Source organism: Taurulus bubalis (genome assembly GCF_910589615.1).
Source record: "Taurulus bubalis genome assembly, chromosome: 5".
In the NCBI taxonomy this organism is placed as follows: domain Eukaryota; kingdom Metazoa; phylum Chordata; class Actinopteri; order Perciformes; family Cottidae; genus Taurulus; species Taurulus bubalis.
This window is the reverse complement of record NC_136593.1, coordinates 22,322,933-22,339,708: the sequence shown is the minus strand read 5'-3', so window position 1 is coordinate 22,339,708 and position 16,776 is coordinate 22,322,933. Positions and strand designations below refer to the sequence as shown.

Genomic DNA, 16,776 nt, shown 5'->3' with positions numbered 1-16,776 from the left:
ACCTTTTCCTTGCCGAGAGTCGTGACTCTTCTTCATTTTGCAACGACAAAAGAAACGAGCGCGTCCTGATGCCGGCGGAGCTGTTCCGATTTATTCAGAAGAGTCACACTTTTTGAACACTAAACAAAACAAAAAATAAATCAATCAAACACATATCGGACATTCGGTAAAGCCGCTGCTCACAATTGCTCTCTCTGAACTGGAACTACTTTCTTCAAAAGGAATAGTCCCTACGAGCAGCGACATAACCGGTAAAATGTGCTTGTTTACTCCTTGACTCCATGATGTGATGTCCATCATGGCTGAGGAGTTGAGTTGATCTAACAGGAGCAATTCTAACGCGTACAGCGGCCCTGTTAGTGGGCCGTGTAGCACCGTTTCCTACTCATGCACTTGTTTACATCCATCCATCCCTCGCACTCCCCCTGTATTGCTCCACTTATCCGCAGCGTCGCCCGCAGCTACTCATCTGAGAGCAGAGCGGAGAAAATGAGGGAATCAACTCGAAAGTAGCAGAGGATGATGTGTAAGAACAGTCATTGTGCCGGGAGGCTCGGTAAGCCCCTTTTTGAATAGGAGGTTCATTTATGGAAGTTCTTAACCCGGTCGCCTCTTTTTTTTGTCTTCTTTTTTTCTCCTTCTTGTTTCTCTCTCACAGCATCAGCGGGGTTTGTTTGCAGACTGTCAAACTACGAGTTCTCCAACCGAGGGTGTCACAGCCGGGTCATGAGACATTTTAATCTGGCATTCACACACACAGAGACAGGGGTACTGAGTCAAACATTTGGCCAGCAGGCATCCACCAGCTCGTGGCTGAGTGGAATTAGCAATGTGCTCTGCGCTCCGGAGCAGGAATCCTCTTACAACTGCAGTCCTGTATTGCCCTCTATAGGAGGAATGGTGAAGTGAAGAGGGAAAGGTTCAATGTCAGGAATCCCAAAACCTCCACTCTCCGGCCCAATCCCAAAACCTCCACACTACGGCTCAATCCCAAAACCTCCACACTACGGCTCAATCCCAATGTCCCCCTATGGCCTCGAACCCTGAACCCTCAGGGACTTACTGACGCCACCTGTTAAGTAGTTGAGTGAGAGAGGCTGTAAGGGCTTGACATGGTGTAAATATGAATGGGACAGCACTTTGCGGAAACATATCACATTGATTTCAACGTCTTCCAGGCTCTTTCCTCACGAGATGAGGACATTTCAAATAATCTATTTACTCGTTTTTGCCCAAACAGCTTCAATAACAAAACGAAATGTTTGATGAATAAATCTGTGTTTTATATATATATATATATATATATATATATATATATATATATATATATAAAAATATATATATATATATATTATCGGGCTGAACGTCCACGTGCTGTCCTCTTAGTTTACCTTTTTTTTTTACATCTCCATGCTTCCATTGGTCACATTGCCGTGAATTGTGGGTAATTCCCTTGGGCAAAGTCTGCATCTAATGCCGACTTACGGAAAGGGTTCATAAAGGGCTCAACATGTCTGGCAGAGAGCCATCAAACACTGGACGATGTGACAGTGGGACAGAACTAAACCCAGACCGGCTCAGACTCTGAGGCGCGCTCCCGCTAAATGTCCGTGAGGGTTTACGGGCTGCCCCACCGCCACATCGTTGAGTGTTTGAGGGTTCTCGAGCCAACGCCTTGAGCCCTATAAGTCTGCATTTCTGAAGACTTTGCTTCAGGGAACTGCCCAGAGCTGCCTCTCATTTAGCGCAGCCGCAAGTTCACTTTGCAGCCTTTTGTTCTCAGATGCGAGTAGTTGGTTCACATGGTTCAGTTCCTCCGCTTCCTTCAGCTGCTGGGAGGCGGCAGTCCTTGTGGAGTGAACAGTGTTTTGTTCGTTCCTCGTTGAGGTTTGAGGCCCACTGGTTCACTTTCTCCTGCAATGTGGACACAATGGTGTCCTTGGCTTTGAAGTTTCTGTATGTTAAAGTGTAGTGATTGAATTGCAGCGTCTTTTTCTAGACTCCTCTGCTGATCTTTCTGTGACTTCTTGAGATCATCCACTTGGACCTTAAAGTGCTCCACCTCAACACAAAAGGCTGTTTTTTTCAGCTGGCTTCTTCTTCAGAGCCGTTGCTAGAGCCTCTTTTTCTTTCCGCACTTGCTTCAGGGCAGCTTTGTGTTGAGCTTTAGCGACTTTTCCATTCTTTAAGGCCTCTGCTGTGGCTCTTCTCTCCACCTCTAGGGCTTCCTGAAGACCATCGGATTTCTCAGATTCCTCTGCCTGTGAGACATAAAACAATACTAGTTTGTGGTCCGTGTCCAGTATGTTTTATTACATAAGAGAAGAAGCCACATTTATCATAACAGCACTACTCTAGGGCTTGTAATACTGCAGTTTCAGAAGCACGTCAGAAACTATAGGTTGAGCTTTGGGTTACGTAAAAGAGAGAGTGTTTCGTTGTCCGTTCTACTGTAGAAACTTTGCGGTAGTTTCAGTTGATTATACACTAATGAAAACATAGTTATCAGTTTTATATCCAGTTTCTGCAAATTGATCCCACGAAATACTACAAACTGCCCCCATGCTAATTACTTACAAATTAACTATTTACATTTTAATAAACATATGAGAAGCTTCTAAAATGCCATGCATTGATAAAGAAGTAATCTGTGGCTCCTATCCTTTTTTGGCTTGTCTATGAGTTGTTAAGATGAGAAATAAATCCAGATTAGAGAGAACAGTCTCAAATATCAATACCATTTAGTGTGTCAGTACTTTGTGTTTTCTTCTTCTCTCTCTCATTAGTCCTCTGTCCCCTCAGATTTGTCTTGTGACCCTTCGGTTAGTTTCCAACTTCAACATCTGCAACAGTAAAATGCTGCTTACGCATCAGTATTAACATATAATAATGCCATATATATATTAATATACTGAACATTGGACAGTTTTATCATAATGAGTATAATGAGTTATAGTGAGTTTTATCATAATGAGTACTTTGACATTTAGATTTCAATGCTTCTGTACTTTTTACTTTTACTGATAATGGAGTATTTTGACTTTTTTGCATTGGTACATTTACTTAAGTAAAGGATCTGAATACCGTAAAAGTCGGGTTACAAGCCGCTACTACGTTCGGTGCGTCCTCACTAGTTCCCTGCTGTAGCCAGCTAGCGCTGTTCCTAGTTCCCCGCTAGCTCTCTGCTAGCTCCTCGACAATCACCTAAGGTAGCGGGACCAGCCCCGGCTCGATGCCTGACTCGGGCAGAGGGGACGCCAGTAGCAACAGCGCTAGCTTGCTACAGCGGGGACAACCACCGAAGGTAGTAGGGGCTTGTAACCCGGCTTTTACGGTACTTCTTCCATCACAGCACACAACACCAGTTAGTTTGTGAGCAGGTCTTTAGCAGAACTTAATTTGATATATACGCACTAATATGTGCCATGTCAACAGAAATGGTGGGCGTTCATTCTAGTTGACAGGAAACAATCTCAGCCACAGGTTGATCAGCTGTCCTGGAGCTTTACCACACAAGCTCCATCTGCAGGTGAAGTCAGGGCGTTGTCGAGGTTCAAGCGTCCATTCTGATGAGTCTTGAGCTACAAAGTTCATTGTTGACCTGAGATACAAACGCTGCACCATAACCTCATGATGAAAACTATTAAAGTCATGAATAGTTATAATAGTTATTCATCAACTAGTTCATATAAATACTAGTTAGTTATTAACTGCCTTAGTGATATTGTGCTATAATGGTGCATATTTTCAAACTAAATTACAGTTAATCAAATTGCCACACAGTGAACACATTAAGACCCCTGAGGCCGTGAGATACTGACGTGTTTATACTGCGGAAAGTGTGTTTTTATCATTTTACTCGTGCAGACACACTTTGTCGAAGATATGAGCATTTGGAACATGTTGAGCACAAGGATGCAATGAGTGGTTTATGTTGCGAGGATTTTGCAGCATAAATAATCATGTTTACATACACTCTGTGTATGGAAATATATACAGTATATGTCATATCACGACCATCACAATCACAAAGATGTAAAAAGATACTCCCCGACAAGTGAAAGTCTTCAATTCAAAGTATCAAAAGTCCTGCAGAAAAATGTCACCGAATGCAATATTTTGTATATATGACATCATCCGACTGTAAATGCTGATGCAACAAAGTGTAAGCGGCATTTTGCTGTTGTCGCTGTAGTCGTGGTGGAGCTAGTTTTAAATACATCATTACACTGTTTGGTGGTTGTGGTTCCCAACCTAAGGCTCAGCCCCCCTCTAAAGGGTCGCAGCAAGAGTGGTCATGAGGAAAGAGGAAAACAAAAGTTCTTCCTTTCGCATATTTGTATACATTTTCAAGACTTTAGACAGGAAATCGCTTGCGTCTGAAACGTGAAAAGGAGCCTACAGTCTATGAGTCCAGCCAGAGACGCTCAAACGGGATTTGTTACTACTACTGGGACTAGAAATGGAAAACCAGAACACTTGTCCTGTTGCCTCCATGTGAATCTTTATAGAGGACAAACACACAATGACAAGGAGCACTAGTTTAAGTTTAAGTTTTAAGTTTTAAGTTTAAGTTTTAAGTTTAAATTTAGGTCCGCTCTGGTTGAAACTCCTATCTCTACTGTAAAGGCCACTTTAACATCTGGGTTAATTTGTGGTCGTCTTTGCAGGCCGTTCTCCCTGTTGCGTTGCAGTTTAACATACAAGCCACAAGGTGGCGGTGCTACACAGGTGAGGAATAATAGCGTGAGGCTCCTCCAACTGATCATGTTTGGCTGCAACTCAACATTTAATCAGAAGCAACAATCACCTGTTCCACCTCAACAGTTGGATATGAAAGTGTTTTTTAAGTGAATAAAGCAAACATTTATCTTTGAATTCAATGCATGGACACTGTGTAATGTGAGTTTTTTCTTCTTCTCCTAGACATGTCAGTACCGTTCCTACCTGCTGGACACACTCTGAATTAGTCATCAAACCCAGAGGTGTGCTATGAACATGTCTCCGAGGTTCAAGGACGCCTGTATTGTCGCAGGCTGTATGTAATATGTGTGCAAGAAGAACTCTGACTGAATGATGATCCGGAGGCAACTGTGAAGCCACGAAGAGAGGCGAGCATCCCTTACCCGGTTGCCGTGGCAACATACCTGCTCCCCCACCATCCCTGAACATGGAGACACATGAAGGAGAGAGAGAGAGAGAGAGAGAGAGAGAGAGAGAGAGAGAGAGAGAAAGAGAGAGCGCGCGCATTTTTAACAGTTTCTCATCCCGTCACTCCCAAAAAATACTGAGCAGGCTCTCATATTCTGATCAGGATTGTCTGGCATATTCTGATCAGGACACACACACACACACACACACACACACACACACACACACACACACACACACACACACACACACACACACACACACACACACCTCATTCCAAACAAGCCCTCAGCATGCAGCCTACAATTTGTCGGCAGAACCTCACTCGAGTGGGTGGACCTGGAACTCAATAAGCCTAAAACATAAAGGTTACTTCCTTCCGGAGCCTCCAGACCTCCATCTTTTTCTCCCAAAAGATTGCTGCAGCACAACCACATATTGTTGTAACAACTTACGTTCTGCACCCACTGAATACCTGTTTACTGAAATTAAAATATACAACTTTGTTTGGAGATATGAGCCAACACAAGCTGTAACTGACAGTGAACCTTGTGGGACATGTTCCTGATCTTGTCAGTCAGAGGTGGGACCAAGTCTTTGTTTTAGAAGTCGTAATTAAGTCTCAAGTCTTTGTCTAGTCTAGTCCTACCCTTTGATAACTTGTGATAGTTTCCAGTCCTAAACATGTTGCAATGCGCCAAATATAATGCACTTTACACATTACATTTGAGAAACAATATACAACATTTACAAAAATCATGAATGTTTTTTCAAATTAAAAAACTATTTTTGTTTAAACTAAAGTCTGACTGATTTATTTGATCTGAAGAATTGCATTGACCTGCTCTGAATGAATGTTTGTTGATTCAGGAAAGGAATTGATTTGTGGCACACTTTGTTGGGTCTTGAGTCTTTTATATTTTATCAAGTCGAGTCACCAAATACAAGTTCAGTCCGATCCGAGTCCAAGTCATGTGACTCGAATCTCCACTTTTGCTGTCTGCTCATTTGTGTGTGTGTGTTTGTAGAAGGTTTGATAGAGAGCTGAACTTTTATAAACTAATGGAAATTAAATGGATCATAGTAAAAACATTTAGATGTAAGAATGCAGTATGTTGAGAGCATAATGATTTTTTAAATTAATTGTAAGTCTTATCACATGGAATAAATCAGAAATAGTTAACAAAGGAATGAGCAACAGATGTATGAGGAATCCATGTGTAGTCAAAGACATTTTGGAGGAAATTGATACCCCATCAGATGCTTCTGATTCACAGTTTGCAACCAAAAAGACGACAACCAAACAACAAATCAGCCAACAGTTAACAGTTGCTCTAAACATGAAATGTCTTTGATGCAAAATGTCCTTGTCATGTAGCCAAAGCAAGTGAAGGATGCCCAGGTGAAATTGGTTTAAAGCAAACACAGTAGCACAGACTTGAGATGACCACAAATGGCTGCATCTGCAAGGACAAACTAAGAGATCACAAAGAAACTGTGAACATACAACCACAAAGAGACACAAAATGACAACAAAGAGACACAAAATTATCACAAAGATACAAAATGACGATAAAGGGACACAATTTTAGAACAAAGAGACACAAAATCAATACAAAACGACATAACACAACTACAAAGAGACCACAAAATTACAACAAAGAGTGACACAATGACCACAGAGATACAACATGACCTTAAAGGGACACAAAATAACAACAAAGAGACACAAAATGATTTACAAAGAGACACACAATGACCACAAAGGAACACAAAATGACCACAAAGGAACACAAATTGACCAGAAAGAGACACAAAATGACCAGAAAGAGACACAAAATGACCAGAAAGAGACACAAAGTGACCACAAAGGAACATAAATTGACCACAAAGACACACAAAGAGGAACAGAGATTTCCATTAGGAAATTACAATTTATGAATCCAAAATAAAAGGTTACACTTCTGTGGTTTGAGAATATTCCAGCTGTGTGTCACGCCTCTATTTGTCACGGGTGCTGTAAAGACACATTGATGTGTTTCCTCGCCTGCAGCTCCTCTGGCCTCGATCGTCACTCCTCGAGTTGCATTTTAGGAATCGGGACGCCGAAATCGATTTCTGAATCAAAGGGCCGGAGGATCGTGGAGCGAGGAGACGAAGGGAAAGAAAGTCTAGGAAGTCAGAAAGGAACCTAGTGTCTTGCTCCTAGGAGAGGCGGTGTGGCGCTGAGCAAGTCTAAAGGGCCCATTGGCTCATAATACGCTCATGATTTTAGAATAACTCAGACTGACAGGCTCAGCTCACTATTGTCAAACTTACCTAAGTTCCATGCTCCTTCCCTTTTCAGACCCTTACAGAACATAACTTGGTTATCTCCAGTGGTGGAAGGAGTCCTCAAACATTTTACAGAAGTAAAAGCAGAGGTACCATATAGTGTGCCGAACTACGATTAATGAACTTTTACTTACATAAAAGTACAGAAGTGTGCGCATCAAAATATACTAAAAGTGCCCAAAATAAGTACTTATGCAGAATTATGATCCATTTCAGAATATATATATATATATATACATACACACAGTATATATATTATTATATAATAAATGTATAATCTGCTAAAGGTGGGGTTGATTTGAACTCATTTATACAACTTTAATCTATAAGAATTTATTTGCTGATAATATATATATATATTGTATTTTGCATCGATACACTAAATCTGCAAAGTAATTACAGACCAAAGCTCTGAAATAAATATAATGCAGAGAAAAAGCAAAGTAAGCATCAAATAGCAAAAAAAATACTCAACTAAAGTACAAACACAGTGGGCGGCTGTGTGGAGCCGGGTGCCTTTAAACCACGAGGTGGGCAGTTTACCAGTCGGAGACTGATAAATACTGTATCGCCACCTGCCTCGAGTCTGGTGTGTTACTTTTAGAGGAACTGGGTCACTTTGAGGAAAAGTAGGGAAACAAGCTGCAGACTCATCGGGCTAGTTGATAGATGAGCCAAGACGGATGAGGATCCGACCAATGGGAAGACCAGGAAGGACGAGCACTACTTTGTGCAAACCGACGCACGCCCGTCAGCGTGTAATATTTCGCACGACACCACGCTAACATTTGCATGTCGGTTAACCTTATTTCTTAGTCTGTCACGTGAGCAGATCATTGACTCCACTGCCGCATGACGACAACTCCATGTACCAGGAACAAAAATGAATTAAAAGAATAACTTTTGACACAATATAAATTCTGCCCGTGCTTTGCATCGGCGTTTCTCACCAGCAGCCTAATGTCAAATGCAGACATTTGTGGAGAATATTTAACCCAAAAAGAAGGGTTGAAACTCCACATGCTAATGTAAACATATCCACAAGTGGATGCTTATTTGTGTGCTGGGGTGCTATACGTGGGTTTCGATATACGGTTTTAAAGGACAATCGCCACAAATGGTTAATAAGGACTGATAAAGAGGATTAAGGTCACATTTGTAGTTATTGATCCTAATTCCCATGTATTTTGGTCCTGGAGGCTAGATATAAAAAATTAAAAAACTCGTTCACACAATGAGGACATCTTTTCTACGGTCAAAGTAAATCCATGTGGTCACCATATCAGGATTATTGAATGAATTCTAACGTTCGCCCTTTAGCTCTCCCCTCCTAGCATTGAACCCATACATCAGGGTTTGTGAAGCTCGGCCTGAATCCACATGGTCTTTAGGTCTGAAAGTGGTACAATAGGGGGAAGCAATTTTGGCATTTTTTCAGAATGACTTGAGCCAATTTGGCATTGTGAAATTTTGTTGTAGATTCTCCTCACAGTCTTAAGATATATATGAAGGAAATATTTTTTTTTTTAAGGAAATCTATCACAAATATAAACTGAATAACCTGCAAGTGTAATTTGTAGGCTTTACAGTTTGCAACGCTATGCAACTGTTTTCTACCTGCATCTCATGCTGCAGCAGGCTGCCAGGTGGGCAGAACAAGGTTATTCTCAGTAGCAGCAACACCACAGTCAATCTTACTCCTGAAACGGAAGTGAGATCATTTCATACACAAGATTATTGTGCACGAACCTATAATCAACCAAAGTTGCTTTTGGTCGTTTGGGAGCCACTGGATTAAATGTTTGCATCCAACCTGAGGGCCTCTTTTTGTTTTCTTAACAGTGCCGGTTCAACCGAGCCTGCTGACGGAGGCGGGGGAACAAAAAAATGTCTAAAAGCGTTTTAACGTACAGCCCGAGTGGCCAATGGGAAGTACGGTCGTTGTTCAAATCGACCAATCAGAGGAGCGGAGTGCCGCGCTGCTCCTCTCACGGGCCCGCGGGGGCGGTGCTTGTCCTCGAGGAACCCACCCCTCGAGGCCGCGGCGTTTGGTTGCACACGGGCTGCAGTTTCAGTTTGTTTTATTCACCATTTTGTGTAGCTGAGGGTTAAAAAAAAAATTAAGAATATTTGCGATTTTGAGGACGAGTTGCCGCCGTACTTTTATTTTCACGCGCTAGCTCGGACGGCGGAGTTGTGCGCCAAGCTCGCGCCCCTCGGTGTTTTGCAGAGCGGGAACCAATATTTTTTTTTTTTGCCTGTGCTGCTTCTTCTCCCCCCCCCTTCTTTCTTACATCCCTAACCTCTACAGTATTCCTGCAAAATGGCAAGACCAGTGAGGTAGGTGTGCTTAATATGTCCTCCGCTTTCTCCGTAACGTTAATAACGGACACCGCGCGTGCAGGCTTCGCGCATAACATGCGCGCCTCGACCATGCTGCGTTTTTTTTATTTATTTTTTAATGAGCTGGGAATGTGTTTATTTCATGAAAAAATAATGGGAATGTGTGCGCGTGTTCTTCCCGGCTCGCGTGTCTGTTCACCCTTCCCATTTTCTAACATGGATCCCAGCGGTGTGGACGGTTCGCCATGTCTTGTTGAGAGAGACGCGGCGTGTCGTGTCTGTCGGGCTTCTTTTCTCTTTTTTTTTTGCCGTTTGTTAACGAACCCACAATGTGCATTGTTGGCGGCTATGTAGGCTACGCGGGAAAAAAAATTAGGCGGTGTGATTTTAACCAGTTACGTTTTACGGCTCACTTACGCCAGGCCTGGTAATAATTTGTCCCTCTCTGGCTTGAGAATGAGAATATGGCGACCCCATTCATCCAGTTGAGGCTCTGAAAACGCCAACACCCCCCCCCCCCCTCCTCCTCCATCGAAAAGGAGAAAAAAAGGAAACGAAAACGACCGGAGGTGGTGCTGGCCTCAGGATTTTATCTTGTTGCCGCGCAGACTAGATACGTCGATAGCGCAGCGAGTTTATATCCCATTTATAACATTTCTGTCGGCTCAAAACAATATTAAAAAGGTGTGCTAGTGTGAAAATGTCGTTGTCGGAAGAGCAGAGCGGATCTACATGTTCAGTGCTGGCAGTAAATTCACGCCGCTGGCTGACGTCAGAGGAAGGCGGAGGACTACACCCGCGTGGTTATAACGCATGAGGTATTTCCAGGCCCTTTAATTCAAATTAAAAACGTCCCTTTAACTTGATTCGAAGTAATTTTTATGCCCTCGTTTGAACCTCGAAATCTCGCGGTATTTCGGAATCCTAATGACTCATTGGTGGCCTTTAAAGGGGGCGGGATTAGAAGAGCCTCCAGGAGCTGTGTGAAAGTTGTAAAATGAGGTGTGATTATTGCGTTGATTTGAAAAAAAAAAAAAGTCATGCTATTAATGCATTTTTCAGAAGGACCCTCCCCTCTGATATATACAAAGACACACCCTTTATTTTTTTTACTTTACATGAATCTGCACACCAAGACTTTTTGTTGTTAGTTTTTAATGCTATTTTTTATTTTTATTGAAAGATGTCATTTGAAAAGCCAATCATCAGAGCCAGTGATCCATTGTAGTAACTTTTGATTAAGCCCAACCAATCATCCCCTGGTGCTGCACAATACGACTATCTTCTATTTACTTTCAGATTGAGCCAGTTTGGTGTTTTTTTTTTTTTTGAGTAAATCAAAGAAAAAACGCGGGCCTTGACCGATTGTCTCCACAAGTGTAAAATAGCCTGCACTTTTAAAGACTCATCATCCGCTGCATAAAAGGACCTGATTGTTCACACATGCTTTCAGTCGGCCACAACACACAGGATATATTTATTTAATTTTGCTTCAAGGCAGTTCAGTCGGACAACGGCGTTGAAAAACCAACGTGACCAAGTCATTTGTCTCAATTAGAGGCAATGCTATGCGGATGCTCTTTTGAGTTACTAATATGATTTTACGGGGCAAACTGTGGCAGAAGAGTTCAATGTTCAGACACAAGCTGTGGTATATAATCAAATTTAACCGTGGCAAGATTTGAGTGTCATCTGCATTCATAATAATGCAGCCCAAAAAAACCCTCCTCTATGTGGTTGTCCAGTCAGTGCTGATGGTAAATGTAGTCCGTTGAAGCAACAAATTCCTTGCTGTGCTATACTACTATATTGACCAACCCGCTCAAATAATTTCTTCTTCTGCGCCCAGCGCAGTCCTTTGGATGTGGGGGTGACGGCCCCATGCCGCCATTTTTGCAATCAGCGTAGCCGTGTGGTAGCTATCTGTAGTGTGGTCCGCCAGGGTTTCAGCCGGTGTATTGCAACTAGTGGCATAACGTGAGAGTGTGTGTGTGTGTGTGTGTGTGTGTGTGTGTGTGTGTGTGTGTGTGTGTGTGTGTGTGTGTGTGTGTGTGTGTGTGTGTGTGTGTGTGAGACTATGAGTATGGAGTTGTCAGTAACGCAGCTGTTGAGTTTGTGTGCAGTTTATTTGTCAGTAAATAACTGCTACAAGTCTTCCAGCCGCCTGGTCAGCCGCTTGCTGATCAAAGTGAAGTTAGCCTGTGAAGTTGGCGACCCCTTTGGCTCTGGCTTACTTGAGTGATTGCATGGTTAATTATTAACAACCCTAGTAAGGCATGAACTGTTCTATTTTTGTAATATAATGCAAATGGTTTGCATTATATTACCACTTTTCTTGATTAATTGTTTTGTCTATAAAACGTCAGACGATGGTGAAAAATGCGAGTTGTCAAAGTATTCGGCTAGTGTTTTCTGCTTTTACTGAATGGCAATGGCTCATTTCACACAGCCTCATGAAGACACGGTTTTCCGTCTATTTCAGTGTTAAAAAACGTAATTTCTGGTAAGGGTGCAATACCTAACCCTAAGCACAAAAAGAAACCCACAAAAGGATATGCAGACTTCCTCAAACGTTGTCATGACACCCAGTACCACGCAGAAAGTTTCTCTCTGATATTCCTGACATGTTGAACGGTAATGTGTGGAAAGCTTGGCGGGCGTGTTGCTGCCTTCGGTTACACGTGTCTGAGGTGTGTGTGTGTGTGTGTGTGTTGTGAGGTTTCTGTCACAGTGAGCCCTCCCGCTCCCTTCCAACCACACACACACACACACCTCCACAGATGCGTAACTGGTGCTTGCCGGTTATTTAATTTGTACCTTTTTTGTGTTTTAAAAGTTTCTGTGCTTAAAGCCCTTTTAGATTGAGTTTCAAAAGATATTTACATGAATAAGGGTGATTTATCTGTGGTTTGCACCTTGCATTGGACACTGCTTCTAGAGGTTTGCGTTACCTGAACTGTAGTCGGCTGCTGTCACCCGATGCGTCTCTCTCTACCCCATACACTTTGCCAGATTGGCCGTGGAAACTATAGAAGGTAGACCAGTGTCCAGTTCAGTGCCCCCCACCTGGAGGCTATTTATGGTTTCTCAAACCAAACGATACAAACATGATACAAACATGCATTCATACGGAGCTGACTTGTTGCCGTGTTGAATTGTTGACATGACTTCTTATATCCATGTAGCCCCCCTCCTTCCATTACTATTTGCATGTCTAATATCAGACTTGGGCAGTGAAGTAACTGTCCTGTGTAAACGTAATGTGATACAGTGTGTATTCTTCTCCACAGGAACAGGAAAGTGGTGAACTACTCGCAATTCAACGAGTCTGATGATGCAGGTATGCGATGTGTTTCAGTGCTTGTGGTCGTAACGTTGGGCGACATGGATATTTTCTCACCTTATATTGTAGAATACACTCGTAGAGGTGTCGGGCCATATTTATATATTTTACAACAGGAACTGCTGAGTGGAAAACCTGATCAACATGCAGACTCAAACAACCTGTTCTTTATCTCAACATTAAATAATTCCAGGATATTATATGACCTTTTATTACAATTTAATTTTTATCCAGCATGCAAATAGGCATGACGCAATACCAGTTTTGTTTAATTAATGTAGTGAATACAAATATCATTGAAATTCCATGATTCTCAATACCCAAATAAATGCCATCTACATCAACATACACTCTTATATTACCATTTCCATGCTATTTTGTTTTACCTCTGCTCAACAATAAATACCCCTCCCCCCGCCGGTTTCAACACCAATTTGTTGTTTACAATGGAGCAGTATTATTGCCCGATTAATACTATTGACAAATGCAATTTCATTCTTTGTAGCATAGTGTAAATGCGCTTCATGACGAGGCGCCGAGCGTCTATGCTACGCTAAGCGCTGCAGGTTTTGTTTGTTTTTTCTTATTTTTTCTCCTTTTCGCTGAGAGTTGGAACTCGTTCAACTCCGCATAACTATTGTGCGTCTCTGTGAGGTTTTTCCACACGTGCTTCATAGAAGATGTACAAATATCTCTTGAGAATCTGATGAAGAAATGCCAAGAGAGTGTAGACTTTAAAAAGTAATTAGTAAAAAGTATTTGTCTGTGTGGCCAACAGCAAACCTGAACATTCATGCGAGTGAAATACAAAACTCTCGTCCTCTTTACAGATGAGGAGTATGGAGAGAATAAGCCCAAGAAGGTGCGTGCGCCCCCTCGTGAACCCAAGCACAAGCGCTCAAAGAACTCGCAGGATGACAGGTGAGTCCTCCGTATATCGGTACCTCCTTCTGCAGCATGTCTGAGTGCTGTGCCATTTTTGATAAATGTGTTTATTTTATGGGTTTCTTCTTGAAGCCATGTCATGTTTGCATGCGTTTCACTGATGACAGTCTTGAGCCATGATTCAGCACGTTGAACCTCTAGAACACAGCGGCCTTTGTATGAGCAGGGTTGATGCACTTAGAGTCAGCACTTATAAACCAGGATATAGCATAGCAGTCTATAGTAGGTGCCGGTGCAACAATGCTGAGGGGGTGTAGGCCTGGGTAGAATGGAAATAGACCCTGCACGGCGGCTGGATTCTCACGATTGCACGAAAACCCATCTGGTCGGGTCTTCGAGTAAGGAGTTTATGTCTGGTAGGCCAGAGCCCGGACCAGTCGGCATCCTTTGAGGAGCTACTGGCACGACCCAGTCCAACACGGGGCGGCTCCTGAATGTCTGCGCAGAAGCTGCAGTACTATCAGCGCTTTAAGAACTAGAATATGTCTTCGTTGAAAGAAGAGTGAAGAACGACACCGAAGGCTCTTTCATTAATGGCAAAAGATGTAAATTCATGTCATTATAAAACCGTGGCGGGCAGCGTTTAACGGTGGTGACGTGGTCAAAAATTGTCACTGAAACCCGATGGGTTTGCTGATTGCCAGATGATAGAAGACGGTTTCTGGTGGCCAAAAGGACATTCCTGCTATTAGCATGCCGATTGCACGGCCCCTCAATGATTTATGGCATCTGTCTCTTGGTGCACCTGCCAGATAGGGATCAAGTACAATAATCACAGACCGGCACGTAAACAAAGTACCCGTTAATTATTCTTGTAGAGTGCATAGAAGAAGAAAACATCTGTAACTGTTTAAATTAAACAAAGTGTAACCGTTTGCATATTTATTTGAATAATAAAATGCAGATTCAAATCTGTGCCGTTGTTCAATATCTCTCTGGGTACCCGAGTTGCTAAGACGGTTTTTTTTTGTTCCAGTGAGGAGTCTGATGAGAAGGTCTCCAAACCCAAAAATGAATCAGCAGGTGAGTCGAGTCTTATCGTCTAAATGTTTCAAGCAGAGTGTTTGGCTCGGCCGCTTGAGTGAGAACAGCTGGAATTTGAATAGGTGAGCCGTCTCACTCACTCTCCTCTGTGTCGCTGCTGCAGATGACCTTGGTAGCGAGGAGGACGACAACGAATTCGGAGAGGGGGAGGAAGAGGACGGAGGAAGCGACTACGAAGAAAAGAAAGGCAAAAAGGCCAAGAAAGCCAAGGTGGAGAAGCCCGCCAAGAGGGGGCCCAAGAGAAAACAGCCTGCAGGTACGAGTCCAGTTTCTTTTTTTTAATTGTGTAAAATATACTGTTTTTCTTTTTTAGTGTGGTGATAAAACATTTACATAAATAGTGTACGCTGCTCATTTTGTCTACTGCGATATATGATATTCATAACTATGTTTTCATTAGTTCTATTGGTTTGTTGCCTAAACCTCGAGATTTCCTGCCTAAAGCCCTGATGGCAAACTTCTCCCATGGGCTCTTCAAGGAGTCGCCACGTTGCACCGCCATGCTTCTACAGTAGCCCAGAACGGACAAATCAAACAATTCTCTAGAGAGAAGGAAAGGCTTTCGATTTAATAAATGTTGCGCATTCTTCCCACAATCCCCGGCTGATTGTGACCGATCGAGTCATTTGCCTCCAGCATTCCCAAACAATGCCACATTCTGCTTTTGATTTATCGCCGCGAGCCCCAGGTATGATTGATCAATCAGTCATCTGCGGAGCTCATGTCTGATGGATGTTGACGGCGTCTCATCTCTTCGTGACCAATCAAGTGTCTAAAGTCTCATTGTGGTTGCTCATTACGCATCACAGACGTACATGTTACATTTAAAAGCCATTACTGCGTTGCTTTGTTACCCAGAATGCACCCCCTGGTTCACAGTACGACAGCTCCCAATAGGAACAATCGTTTTGCCCTCTTGCCCGAGCCTCAAAGCTCAAGGAAATACGTTTTTTTTTAGAAGGGTGATTCTCTGGAGAGAAAAAAGAGAAAGATCTTGCTTAACTGAACAGTTATGGCGTTTCTTTGATGGTCTGATCACATGCTGCTTGTGATCAGCACATTAACACGGTCTGAAATGGAAGGAGCAGCAGACGGACAACGACTCTGCAACTCGTTTGACATTTATGACTTTTTCCTTTTCTATTCTTGTACAGTAAATATTTTTGGGTGTTGAAGTAATGACATAAATTAGGATGTCATGTGAGGCTCTCAGAACTCGTGATGTGCGCTTTTCCCCTCCACAATGTTTTGACTTTTATGATCTAAATACATATTACTATATAATATATTTTATAGCAATATGCTAATAAAGATAATTGTTCTGGGAGGTTTACGTCACCATGCAGCAGACAAACAACGACTTGGCCAACGCTTTCTTATGACTGTGCAAATTTAATGCAGAAAGAATAGTCCATAATTGTGACGAACCAATCGGCTTTTCTCACGTTGGACCATCTGGAAAAAAACATCTTCACAATTGTTTTGCACTTTTCTAGAAATTGATGGCCACTAGTGGAAGTGGTCAGTAATTCATAATGTCAGCTCTGCTAAAAACAACTACAAGACGACTTTTAATAACGCTGTTGTAACCTTTTCTTTTTTTTTACACTGTTCTT

General features: G+C 42.4%; 1 protein-coding gene across 1 annotated transcript in view; it reads left to right on the top strand.

Annotated features, from left to right (window-relative positions):
* Window positions 1–16,776, top strand: part of nucks1a (nuclear casein kinase and cyclin-dependent kinase substrate 1a) — a gene marked incomplete at both ends in the record, with an annotated part of 50,446 nt that overhangs the window by 31,851 nt on the left and 1,819 nt on the right. The window contains 4 exons of the mRNA XM_079218788.1: window positions 13,119–13,168; window positions 14,002–14,092; window positions 15,093–15,139; window positions 15,264–15,416. Coding sequence (XP_079074914.1) covers window positions 13,119–13,168; window positions 14,002–14,092; window positions 15,093–15,139; window positions 15,264–15,416 — 341 coding nt within the window. The remainder of the gene's footprint in view (window positions 1–13,118; window positions 13,169–14,001; window positions 14,093–15,092; window positions 15,140–15,263; window positions 15,417–16,776) is intronic.